Source organism: Castor canadensis, chromosome 7 (genome assembly GCF_047511655.1).
Source record: "Castor canadensis chromosome 7, mCasCan1.hap1v2, whole genome shotgun sequence".
NCBI classification, from domain to species: Eukaryota; Metazoa; Chordata; class Mammalia; order Rodentia; family Castoridae; genus Castor; species Castor canadensis.
This window is the reverse complement of record NC_133392.1, coordinates 128,787,201-128,800,004: the sequence shown is the minus strand read 5'-3', so window position 1 is coordinate 128,800,004 and position 12,804 is coordinate 128,787,201. Positions and strand designations below refer to the sequence as shown.

At 43.0% G+C, this 12,804-nt stretch overlaps 1 protein-coding gene across 3 annotated transcripts in view; it reads left to right on the top strand.

The window, feature by feature from the left end:
- The first annotated feature begins 29 nt into the window (after positions 1-29).
- The window catches only part of Armh1 (armadillo like helical domain containing 1), a 52,249-nt gene continuing 39,474 nt past the window's right edge, over positions 30-12,804 (top strand). For 2 of the 3 annotated variants that reach the window (XM_020183432.2, XM_074080311.1), the window contains exon 1: positions 36-168. In XM_020183432.2, the coding sequence (XP_020039021.2) occupies positions 57-168 (112 nt within the window). In that variant the 5' untranslated portion in view covers positions 36-56. Of the gene's footprint in view, positions 169-12,804 lie in introns of all 3 variants that reach the window. The other variant, XM_074080313.1, reaches the window with a different exon arrangement.

Genomic DNA, 12,804 nt, shown 5'->3' with positions numbered 1-12,804 from the left:
AGTCTCTCAGAGCCCGACCCCCCCCCGCCGGCACCTCTAGCCTAGTCCTAGCAATCATGCCCCGCCCCTCGATCTCTGGCCCGCAGTCATTGGCTGGCTCTCTTGATCTGGATCAGGTATTGGTCAGCTGGGAAGCCGGTCAGGACGAGTCCCCGCTCTCCTGTGAAGGTAAGAGTCTCCGAGAGTTGCTGTATTCTGGGAGTGGGGAGAGTCTTTGGAACTGCGTTTTATCCTACTAGGCCGAAGACAGAGTCCTTGGACTTGCACCGTCAAGTTACTTCTGCCATCCTCTACCAGTCGCAGCTCCGAGGGCTGGAGGTAGAAAACCGTACAAAACGGCCTAGGCGGCGCGTGCCAACCCGTCCTCCACCCAATTGAGTTGAGGCTGGGTGGAAAGCGATCCTCAACTGATGATTTAAAGAACGTCCTCTCCATAGGGGACACCAAGGGGTCCAGCATGCTTGCATTTATTCATGCATTTAAGACATATTTTCTAAGCACCTGTTATGTGCCACAGATTGGGCTAAGTAAGGTTCCTTGGGCTCTTACGAGATCAAGCTTTTGATCCTAACTTCTTTAACTCTTATGTGAGAGGGGGAGAAACCATACATGAACCAACTCTGATCCTGTGCGGAGGATAAGTACCAAAGAAAAGTAAGAATTTTAGGAACCGAATCCAAGAGAAGAGGTATTTATGGCAATGAGCATGGTTCTTGAGCTAGAGCTTGCAAGACTTGTGGTGATAGGAAAGGAGAAGCTTAAAGAAAGGAAGTGAGACACGCACACACACACAGTGGCTCATGCCTGTAATCCCACCTATTTGGGCATAGGTAGGAAGACTGCAATCTGAGGCCTGCAGAGGGAAAAAGCTCGAGACCCTATCTGAAAAATAACTAAAGCAAAAAAGGGCTGGGAGCATGGCTGAAGTGGTACAGTGTTTGCTTAGCAAGTTCTATGTCCAGTACTGTCAAAAAAAAAAAAAAAAGTAAGAAGGGAAAGTAAACGGTAGTGCCAGAAATTACATGAAGCATCTTCTGGCCAGAGAAGAGACTAATGTGAGAGAAACCTGGGAAGGACAGGCTCAGATCCAGGAGAGTGTTTGATGCCAAGCTAGCTTTGAATTAATAAGTAGATCTTGCTGCTGCTAACATATTTTCCAATGCATTTTGTACCTATAAGCACAAGAGCTCAGATTTGTCATGAGGACAGCAGGGAGTCATTGTAGGGCTTTATGCAGGAGGATAAAGATCAGATGTGTTTTACAGCACAGAGGATTTTTATAACAGATTGAGGATTGGGAGAAAGGAGACCAGCTAGGAAGTTGTTTCAGTGGTGAGGAAGGATTATGGCGACATACAGCTTAGAGTGGCAGCTGAAATATAGAATAGGGAATGGATTCCTTAGATGCTTACAAAGAACTGGACTTGGTGACTTCGTGGGTTTGGAGGAAGTAGGAGAAATGAAGAATGACTTCTGGATTCCTGGTTTGGGAAAAAGGAAGTAGAATCAGGGTTTTTAGGAGGGGGTCAGTTTTTGGCATGGTGAATTTGAGGTGTTGGTGAAACATCCAAGTGCCTGAATCTGCCCAACTGGAGTTCACAAGACAAGTAGAAACTGGAAGTAGAAACATGGAGTTCTGTAGGGCCTTGTGGATGGCAGTCATACCAGATTTATGGAGCTTGCCGGGGAGCATGTGTAGAGTAAGAAAAGGACCTAGGACAGATCCCTGAGAAGCACTTAAGTTTGAAGGTCTGCAAAGGAAGATAAACCTGCAAAGATAATTGAGATGAAATGTCCAAAGTGGTAAGAAGAGAATCAGTAATAGAACATGGTGTTTCAGAAACCATGGGAGGAAAGTGTTGAAGGCTAATAACTGATCAAGTAAAATAAAATCTCCAAGACTCCAGTGGATTTACAAACAAGAAAGATGTTGGTGACCTTTACAAGTATAGTTTCAGTGAGTGGTTGATCAGAGGTTAAATTGTGACAGGTGAGAAGTAGATGAGAAGATGAGGAAGTGAACACTTTTGAGAAATTAGGCCATTTAGGAGAAGAAACAGAGAAGGCAATAGCTGGAAAGAAGTCTAGGTTTTTATTCGGATGGAAGCATAGAAGCAGCAAAGAAGAGAAAAAATAAAATTATAGGAGAAAAAAAAGATAACTGAGAGAGTGCTGCCCCTGGAAAAAAAAAGGTGCTGGTAATAGATTTTTTTTGGCAGAGGGTGGGTAGTACTAGAGTTTGAACTCATGGCATACAAGCTTGCTAGGCAGGCATTCTACCACTTGAACCATATACCTAGCCCAGAAGAATTCACTCTAAGTGGTGGAAAAGTATTTGAGTTGTAGCAGAAGGGAAGCATGTGTGTTGAGATTACATTGCTAGGTTTGGTGACAGGAAGTTAAGAGAATTCTTTTTTGATGGTGTATTTTCTCTGTGACATAGGGACATGGTATTAGCCAGTGAGAGCAGGATTAGAGATGATGTGTGACGTTGAAAAAGAGCAGAGAGAGATTGAAATAGCAGCAATATAGAATGGGAGCAAGATGACTGGAGAAGTATGCAGATTTCAGTTACAATGGCTTTGTCAAGGTTGGTAACCATTCATGTGTAGCAGTAGCAGTCTGCATGGTTGTATAATGTGCATTTTTTCCCCAACAACATTCAGTCACTAGTGGGGGGGTGCAGAGAGGTTAGCTAAATTGATCCAGGTTTGAGTTTTATCAGGTGGATGCAATGGAAGAACAGAGGACGAGGAAGTTGAGGATTCCAGCAAAAGAGTGGTTGAAACAATGGGGCTTAGAGCCTAAACTGGATAGGAGAGAGAAAAGGCATTATGGACTGAACATCAAAATGAAGAAAACTCCTACTTGGAAACAGTTAAACGAGTGAGTTGTGATCAGAAAGGGAGTAAGAAGTTTGAGTAGTTCCAGGTGATGACAAGGTCCAGGGTGTGGCCATGGGAGCAAGTGGTCAAAGACAATCAGGATGCTGACATGGCTATTGAAGTCCTCTTGGATGATGGCAGGACTGGGGTCAGGAGAGCTGGATAGCAGAATATTTGAGAATAAAGCAGGTTGTTCTAGAGTCTCTAAATGACAGCATGAGGAGAGGAAAATGTCAGTGCTGCTGAATTATCCTGACCCTGGAAGTATCAAGGGTTTTTAAAAGAAGGAGCTAGAAGATGGAACTGGGTTGGACTTTGGAGAGGAGACACCAGCCCCTCTCCCAACCCTGGGATCCTTAAGGGTATAAGAATATAAGCAGCTTCAACCAAGGAAGTCTTTACAGAAGTGAAGCCCCAGGGGTGAGCCACCTTTTTGTGGCAGAATGACTGTGAAGCTGAGAATCAAGGAGACCTATATGATCAGGAACAAGGATTTTCAAGGGCAGAGTGAGAAAACTGGGAAGGGAAGAAAGGATGGGAAATGAGTCAAGGAAGATGAGGCATAGAGCCACGAAGGGTGAGGAGAATGTGAGTAAAGTATGGTTGACCTAAACAGTTGCATTTTGTGGGGAGAACCTGAGGGTAGGTCTGGGCAGTGGAGTTGGGGGCAGAAGTGAGTCTGGGGAGAAGAGAAGTGGGATCTGTGGATAGGGAATGAGGTTAGGTCTTGGGGGAGGATGAAGGCAGAATATTTTACAGGAAGAACATGAGGGGAAGGAGGTCTGTGAGGAGAGATGGAGACAAAGAGGAGACATGGGAAACAATGGAGACATGGGAAAAAAGATGGGGGCAGGTAGAATCTGTTGGGAAGTGATGGTGGCAGGAAGGATCTGTAAAGAAGGTCTGAGAGGGGAAGAGAAGGAGGTCTATGAGAAGGAAGTGACAAATTGGATTGCATATGCCCCTGAAGGGAACATAAATGTAAGAACACACTCTGGTTGGGTTAGAAGTAGGGGCCATGACTGTCTTCAGTCATGGGCCACATATATGACAATGATCTTATAAATTGATAATAGAGCTGAAAATTTTGTGTGTGTGTGTGTGTGTGTGTTTTACTGCGGGTTGAACTCAGAGCTTCAAAATTGCTAGAGCATGCCCCCAGCTCTAAAAAATTCTTATCAGATGGTGAACACATAACTAAAGAAGAGGCAAGAGAAAGGGAAACTACAAGAGAAAAAGAAGAGTAAATTCACAGTGAAGGGTTCAGCAGAAGCTTTTGCAGACCTCAACAAAGTCCTTTAAAAGTTTGAAAACAGGGCTGGAAGTGTGGCTCAAGTGGTGGAGCATTTGTCTTGTAAGAGCAAGTTCTGGGCTGGTAGAGTGGCTCAAGTGGTAGAGCACCTACCTAGCAAGTGTAAGGCCCTGAGTTCAAACTCCAGTACCACCAAAAAAAAAAAAAAAAAGCAAAACATATGAGTGAATTTTTAAAAAGAAGGTCTAGAAGTGTAGCTCATATGGAAAGCCCTGGGTTCAATCCCAATACAGTTAAAAAAATTGTTTGAAAACGTGGGGCTGGGATGTATCTCAGTGGTAGAACACTTGCCTAGCAGGTACGAGGCCCTTGGTCTGATCCCCAGCACTCAAAAAGAAAAGTTTTCATTAATAGACAGGAATGTTCATTATCTACTTATAAACAGATCTATGATTTTAAAAAAAGGAAGGAAGGAGGAAGGGAGAGAGAGAAAGAGAGGAAGAAAGGAAGGGAAGGTTAGGGGAGGGAGGGAGAGAGGAAGGGAGGAAAGGAGGAAGGAAGGGAAGGTTAGGAGAGGGAGGGAGGGAGGAAGGGAGGAAAGGAGGAAGGAAGGAAAGGAGGAAGGAAGGAAGGAAGGAAGGAAGGAAGGAAGGAAGGAAGGAAGGAAGGAAGGAAGGAAGGAAGACCACCACATAGTTCTGAAAAGAGTAACATCTGCTCAAGCATAGTCTCAGGCAGGAGATTCCAGAAGACATTGTCATAGAAAACGACAAGTTCATGCATGTTTATACCCCCTTCCAGTAGGACAAGATGTTGAGGTGGGAGGCAGTGGTAATGATGATCCTGACCCTGCGTAGGCATATGCTAATGTGTGTGTGTGTGTGTCTTAGTTTTTAACAATAAAAATGTTTAAAAAGTAAAAAAATTAAATAGAAAGTAGCAGTGAGCTAAGTGTGTTAGTAACTTTTCATTACTATAACAAAATACCTGAGATAATCAACCTAAAAAGAGGAAAGATTTACTTTGGCTCAGAGTTTCAGTCCAGAGTTAGTAGACTTCATTGCTTTTGGGCCTTTGGTGAGGCAGGATATCATGATAGGGAGCATGCAGCAAAAGAAGGTGTTCACTTCATAGAAGCTGGAAAGCAAATAGAAAGAGAAGGTGTCAGAGTCTCAATAATCCCTCTCAATGGCATGTGCCCAATTGCCTAACTTCCTTCCATTAAGCCCCACCTCCCAATAGCACCAGGGGCTTGTGACTAAGCCTTTAACAAATGACTTTGGGAGACACTTATCTAAGCCATAGCACTAAGGTTAATTCATTATTGAAGAAAGAAAACTATTTTTGTAGATTTAATGTAGCCTAGTGTGCAATGTTTATAAAGTCTACAGTAGCATACAATAACGTCCTAGGACTTCACATTCCCTCACCACTCACTCACTCACTCACTCACCCAGAGCAGCTTCCGGTCCTGCATCCTCCATTCACAGCAAGTGCCCTATACAGGTGTATTGTTTTTAATCTTTTTTTTTTTGTGGTACTGGGGTTTGAACTCAGGGCTCACACTTGCTAGCAGGCACTCTACCACTTGAGTCACTCTACCAGCCCTGTTTTTATTCTTTTATACCTTTTATTTTATTGCTGTCCTAGGATCAGACCCATCGTCTTGCATATATTAAGGCAAATCAACATACCACTGAGTTGTATCCCTATCCCAAAACCATATTCTTACTGTACATTTTCTAGACTTAGATACACAAATATATGTTACACCTGTGATATTCAATACAGTAGCATGCTGTAGAGATTTGTAGACTAGTAGCAAAAGGCTGCAGGACATAGCCTAGGTATGTAGGTTAATGTAAGTACACTCTACGATGTTCACACAATGACAAAATTGCCTGACAACTCATTTCTCAAAGCACATCTCCTTTGTTAAACAACACTTGACTGTGTCTATCTCTGGGTGGAAGACTGGGAGTGAGGAGTCGGAGATGGGAACCCAAGGAGAAGGTTCTGTCTCATTCTGCAGTGAAACCCCAGGAACAGAAGATAATTACTGCCTTCTTGTCTCTGAGGCCATCTGGGGTCAGGGAGCCAGGCTGACATCCCATGCCTTAGAGGCTCCTTGCTTTTATAATTTTTTTTTTAATTTAGGGAGGGAAAGTCCTTTGGCAAATTTTACTTAGAAACAAACCTATTGGCCCTTAATTTTTAATACTTCCCCTCACTTGTTGCTAAGGACCTTTGACTTAGCTTGAGAGCTGGGGGTTTTGAGATTTTTTTATTTTAGTTTCCCTGCATGAAGAACCATTTGGCTGCTCTAGAAAATGATGTATGGATGAGTCCAGATTTATTAATCACTTCTGAAGATGGAGAGAAAATTAAAACAAAAGAGTCCACACTGGGCTGAAGACAAAGTAGGTTGGTCATCCTTGCAGAAGACTTTGCCAAGGTTAGAAGGCCATGAACAAACCAATTTGGACCAAGGTTCCTAATCTGGATTTTAATTTCATGTGCTTTGATTTTTCACACCATTTTCTCTCCAAGGTAAAATGATGGCTATTTTAATTGGCTGCCACTTACAGAAAGATTCCAATAAGCATGATGGCATCTGTACATTTCCTCTGGCATTCCATGTGTGCTCCAGTTCTTATGGTCAAGCTGGTGAGGCTGACTTTTACTGCATGCTGCTATGATCAGTTGACTATAAATTAAATCTTCTTTTCCAAAAGCCATTTTCCATTAGTGCTAATTTGTTTGCTTCTCATTTCCACTGATCGTTAGAGTCTCCGGTTGTGAGCACCAAATTGGAAATAATTTCCTTGACATTTCAAAAAATTTTCTCCCCTTCTTGGATGCCATTTGGCTGCAGCTAAAGAACATTATGGTTTTCAGAAGAACAGTTCACTCCAATTACAATTTAACTGACCGTTCATGGCACTGAATTCCTGTCCTTAGTGTCCAAAGATGACACCACTGCTGACATTGCTATTTCCTGTTATAGCTGTAAAATGCCTCATAGACTTTGCACTGGCCTTCTTGGATGGAGATTCTGCCACTCTACACATGGAAGCTTTGGGAAGTTGGTTGTTTTATGAACCTACATATCATGGACATTCAGATATAACCACTAGGAGCTGGCTAGTTTCTTCACTCATTCACCTTGTGGGCATTTATTAAGCATCTAGTTTATGCGAGGCCCTAGAGACAGAGCAGTAAGAGAGACCAACTCCTTCCCTTGAGAAACTCACATTCAAATGGAAGGAAAGGTTAATTTTTACAGCACAATAGAGGAAAAGGTGACATAGATGGAACCATAGAACCAAGAGACCCTAGTTGTATCAGAGCTTGCTGGCCTGACAGCACATCAGCATTGAGACAAAGAGCACCCTAGAAAGGCATGGAGGGTTAAGAAGTCCAGGCTTGATGTGATGTGGAAGTGACTGGAGATGAAGTTAAGTTGGGGCTAAGGTTTAAAGAGCTTTGAATGCCATATTGAATTTAGACTATCCTGTAGGTCACAGGAAATTTGGGAGTGAAAAAGGAGGAAATGTAGACTTTTGAAGGACAAATAGTCATGGAAAGATGTTATGTATGAATTTATTTGGGTTGGTAGGCATTGAGTAAGGACTTAAGAGAGGTCAGAGGAGATGGAAAGATTTAAGATAGATAGGAAAGAATCCAGAGTACATGGAAAGGCTGAGTGCTATATGCTAACATTAAGAACAGATTGTGAGTTCTAGACCACCCTGGGCTACATAATAAGACCCTGTGGCAAAAAAAACAAAAATGGGGCTTGCAGAGTGGCTCAAGTAGTAAGAGTACCTGCCTAGCAAGTGTGAGGCCCTGAGTTCAAACCCCAGTGCTGCCAAAAAATAAAATGGAGGAGAAAGCCAGGAAAGGTGGTATGTGCTTATAGTCTCAGCTACTTGGAAGGCTGAGGCATGAGTCACTTAAGAGTTTGAGACCAGCCTGAGCAACATAGACATCCTCCTCAAAAGAAAGGAAGGAAGGAAAAAATGGGCTAGTGGGGGGGTTGTCTCAGTGGTAGAGCACTTTCCTATCATGTACAAGGTCCTGGGTTCAATTCCCAGTACTACAAAAATATGGAGGGGAGAAGATTCTGTCTGATGGGCCATATATTGTCTGTGAAGTAGGAAGCAAGACATCATGTTTGATTTCTCTCCTTCTTTCATCCTTCACAGCTAGTAAGTCACCAACTCTTGTTGCTTCTACCTATGTGGCCTTTCTTCTTCACTCCACTCCTGGTATCCTCAGCCTTTTTTGCCAGGATTACGGGAATGGCTTCCTACTCGGTGGCCCACCTCCAGAATGATAGAATGATAAAGGAGGAAGGAATAACAGGTGTGGGGAGGGCTCTAAGGAGGCAGGATAGTAGATGGATGGATACAGAGCTCTGGTAGAGGGAAAGAGAAGGATGGGTGTGGAGAGAGACAGCATAGGAAGAAGGAAGAGGAATACGAGGAGTAAGAGGAATATTTTTTCCCTGATGGCCTATAACTTTCTTTAGCATTGAGGGCAGGGACTTTGTGTATTAGCCAATACCAATTCCAGTGCCTGGCCTGGGATTAGCACCCAAGACATCTTAATTAATAATGTGTGGAGTTAAAAAAATTAAAGTACTCAACTATGAGTAAAGTGTGTTTGATGTCTGTTTGCTAACATTTATTGAGCATCTATTATGTGCCAGGTTTCATGCTAGCCATCCAAATTACAAAGATGGAACATACTAATTGCCCAGAGTTCTTGCCTTTTTTTTTTTTTTTGGCAGTACTAGGGTTTGAACTCAGGGCCTCACATTTGCTACACAGATACTGTACCACTTAAGCCACTCCACCATCCCTTGCACAGAGCTCTTGACTAAACAAGAAGATGTGCCATTGGGTGCTGGTGGCCCATGCCTATAATCCTAGCTACTCAGGAGGCAGAGATCAGGAGGATCACAGTTCAAAGCCAGCCTGGGCAAATAGTTCTTGAAACCCTATCTCGAAAAAAACCCATCACAAAAAAAGACTGGTGGAGTGGCTCAAAGAGTAGACCCTGAGTTCAAATCCCAGTACCACAAAAAAAAAAAAGATGTGTCAAAGTCATGGGTGAATGTGGGAGTGGCTGATAGATCAGCATTGAGGTAGAGTGACAGGAGGACAGAAGACCTGACTCAGGTGTAAAGAAATGGTTTTGAAATAGTACTGGGGAATTTAGAAACTGAATTTGGAGTGTGGAGAAGTAGGCAGCTTCCTCTTTTTTTGATGGCACTGTAGTTTGAACTCAGGATCTCATGCTTGCTGGCAGATGCTTTTACCACTTGAGCTATTCCGTCATGGAAGTTCTTTTGGGCTGAGATAATTGACACCATCTAGAGGTTACTGGGGAACTACTGAAGTGTTTGAAGTAGGGAAATCTGTCCGATTTTAATTTTTTAAAAAATTTCACCTTGCTGGGCACCAGTGGTTCATACCTGTAATCCTGGCTACTTGGGAGGCTGCGTGGAAGGATTGTGGTTCAAGGCTAGCCCCAGAAAATAGTTTGCAAGACCCCATCTCAAAAATAACCAGAGCAAAATGGACTGGAGATATGGCTTAAGAGGTTGACTGTTTGCTTTGCAAGCATGAAGTCCTGAGTTCAAACCCCAGTCCCACCAAAAAAAAATAAAAATAAAAAAATCTCTCCTCACTGTGGTGCTTAGGGATGCGTTAGGAGCCATTGCAGTAAACCTGTATGAGGGATAAATGTCTAATACTAAAGTAGTGGCAGTGCAGATGAAGCTATATAGATGATCTAAGGGAGATTTAGGAGGTATTATTGGCAGAACCTGGCAACTAACAGTTCCCTTAAGGAGGGCAAGGAAAAGTACTAAGTCCAGGATAGCTCTCAGGTGGCTAGGAGAGTGGTGGTTCAAGCATGGAAATAGGACCTGCACAGGTGGCAGGGCAGGTGTGAGAATGTGATAAATTCATGTTGAAACTCACTGATTTGAGGAACCTGTGGAGCCACCTATGAAGAATCCACTAGTCACCTACATACAGCGATCTGGAGCTAAGGAGGGGGCCCAGGCTAAGGGTATGGGTTTGGGAGTCAAACTCCTACAGGTGGAGTGAATGAGATCACCCAGGAAATTACAAAACATGAGAAAAGAACTGAGAACAGGAATAGAACTCACAAAGATATGAAGGAGGATCCAGAGTGTCAGGAGGAGAACCAGGAGAGCCTGGGGTTAGTAAAGAAGTTTGAGAAGAGAGTCATTCAGAGTGGCCAAGCATGGTGGACAGCAGGCTAGCCTCTGAATTTTACAAGAGGTTATTGGTGACATCACAGAGCACAGGAAAGAGCAGGATCAGTTCCTTTGGCTTAAAGGAGAGGACTTGGACTTTGGAGTTCAGCATAAGTCTAAGTTCAAGTCCTATTTCTACTCCCTTTAGCTGTGAGGCTTTCAGTAAGTGAGCAAACCTTTTTTGTTTTCAGTGCTGGGGTCAAAACTGGGGGCTCATGCATCCTAGGCAAGTTCTCTAGCACTGAGCTACATCATCAGCCCCCCGCCCACTAATAACAACTTCATGACAGGATTAAGGCAGCCCTGGAAGAGCTGGGAGTACAGCTCAAGTGGTAGAGCACCTACCTAGTAAGTGCAAGGCCCTGAGTTCAAACCTCAGTACATCCAAAAAAGAAATGGGACTGGAGATGTAGTTCAATGGTAGAGCACATGCTTGGCATGCCTAAGGGCATGAATTTGATCCCCAGCACCACAGTGTATGTAATATAAACATATTGTGTAGAGTTATCTCCTAATAAACACTCAAACAACATCCATTTCTTCTCCCTGCCCCATTCCTTCTCTCTTCCCTTCACCAGAAAAACACAGTATTTTATCTTTTACTTTGATAGTTAAGAAGCTTAGATACAGAATTTATCCCAGCAATTAGGCACATTTCTCTCCTTTTCTCATCCTTTTCTCATCCTTTTCCTCTTTTTAATTATTTTAAATGTTGTACTTAATGGGTCTTTGTTTTGTTTTGTTTTGTTTGCCATGCTGGAGCTCAAACTCAGGGCAAATGCTGTACTACTGAGCTACATCCCCAGCTCCATCTTTCAATTTTTTTTGTTTGTTTTTCAATACTGGGGTTTGAACTCAGGACCTACACCTGGAGCCACTCTACCTGCCCTTTTTTGTGAGGGGTCTTTTTGAGATAGAGTCTTGCAAACTATTTGCCCAAACTGGCTTTGAACCATAATCCTCCTGATCTCTACCTCCTGAGTAGGTAGGATTACAGGCGTGAGCCATCGGAGCCCAGCCCATCTTTCAATCTTTAGGCTTCCTCAGACCATACTTTTAAGAACCATTGAGATAAAAATAAAAAGGTTCAGAGGCATGACTCAAGCAGTAGAGCACCTGCCCAGCAAGCATGAAGTTGAGTTGAAACCCCAGTACTTCCAAAATAAATAAGGCCAAGCATGATGTTACACATTGCAATCTCAGCATTCAGTGGGCTAGAGATATGGCTTACTTGCTTAAGCAAGTGCTGAAGTTGTGAGTTCAAACCCCAGTACCTCAAAAAAAAAAAGATTCATTTTATCCAACATTCAGAAGGCTGAGGCAGGAGGATCATGAGTTCCAGGCTAGCCTTGCCCAGTTAGTGAGACCTTGTGTTGAAAAAAATGTGTGTGTTGTGTGTGTGTGTGTGTGTGTGTGTGTGTGTGTGTTACTGGGGCTTGAACTCAGGGTCTACACCTTGAGCCCCTCTACCAGCCCTTTATTGTGATGGGATTTTTTTGAAATAGGGTCTTGTGAACTATTTGCCAGGGCTGGTTTTGAACTTCAACCCTCCAGATCTCTGCCTCCTGAGTAGTTAGGGTTACAGACGTAAGCCACCAGTGCCCAGCTTCAAAAAAAAAAATTTTTTTTTTAAGGTAAAAAATAAATAGTAAGCCACTGGAGACTCTTAAACAACTGCTGCAACTCCCCCTACTTCTCAAGACACTGGTAAAATAACACTAAAGAAATATATAAAGGGAGACTGGGGGGTGTAAAGCGGTAAGAGCACCTGCCTAGCAAATGTAAGGCCCTGAGTTCAAACCCCAGTACTGCCAGAAAAATAAGTAAGTAAAAGAAAAGAACTATAAAGAGACAATGAGTTACAAAAATTCAGAAGAGTAGACAGCAGCACATTTGAAGAAAAAAACTTATTTTTTTTCTTTTCTTGGCAGTCCTGGGGTTTGAACTCATGGCCTTGCACAAATGCTATACCACTTGAGTCACACCCTGCCCCTGCCCTTTTTTTGCTTTTAGTTAGTTTTTAGATAGGGTCTCAAAATTTTTGCTGACCTCAGATATGATCTTCCTACCTACAGTTCTTGTGTAGCTGGCATTACATTCATACACCACCATGTCCAGCTCAACAAATTTTTGGAAGGTAGAGGCAGGTGGGGGAATACTAACTGGCTTGAAACAAAGGAAATTATTATGTAACTGCCACCAAGGACAGTTCACCAAGTTTAAACTCCAGAAGGCTTAATGCTTGGAATTGTATTACCTGAGGTCAGAAATGAGGTATGGAATGCTGGTAGAGTGGCTCAGGTTGTAAGAGCACCTCCCTAGCAAGCATGAGGCCTAGTGCTGCCAAAAAAAAGAAAGAAAGAAATGAAGTG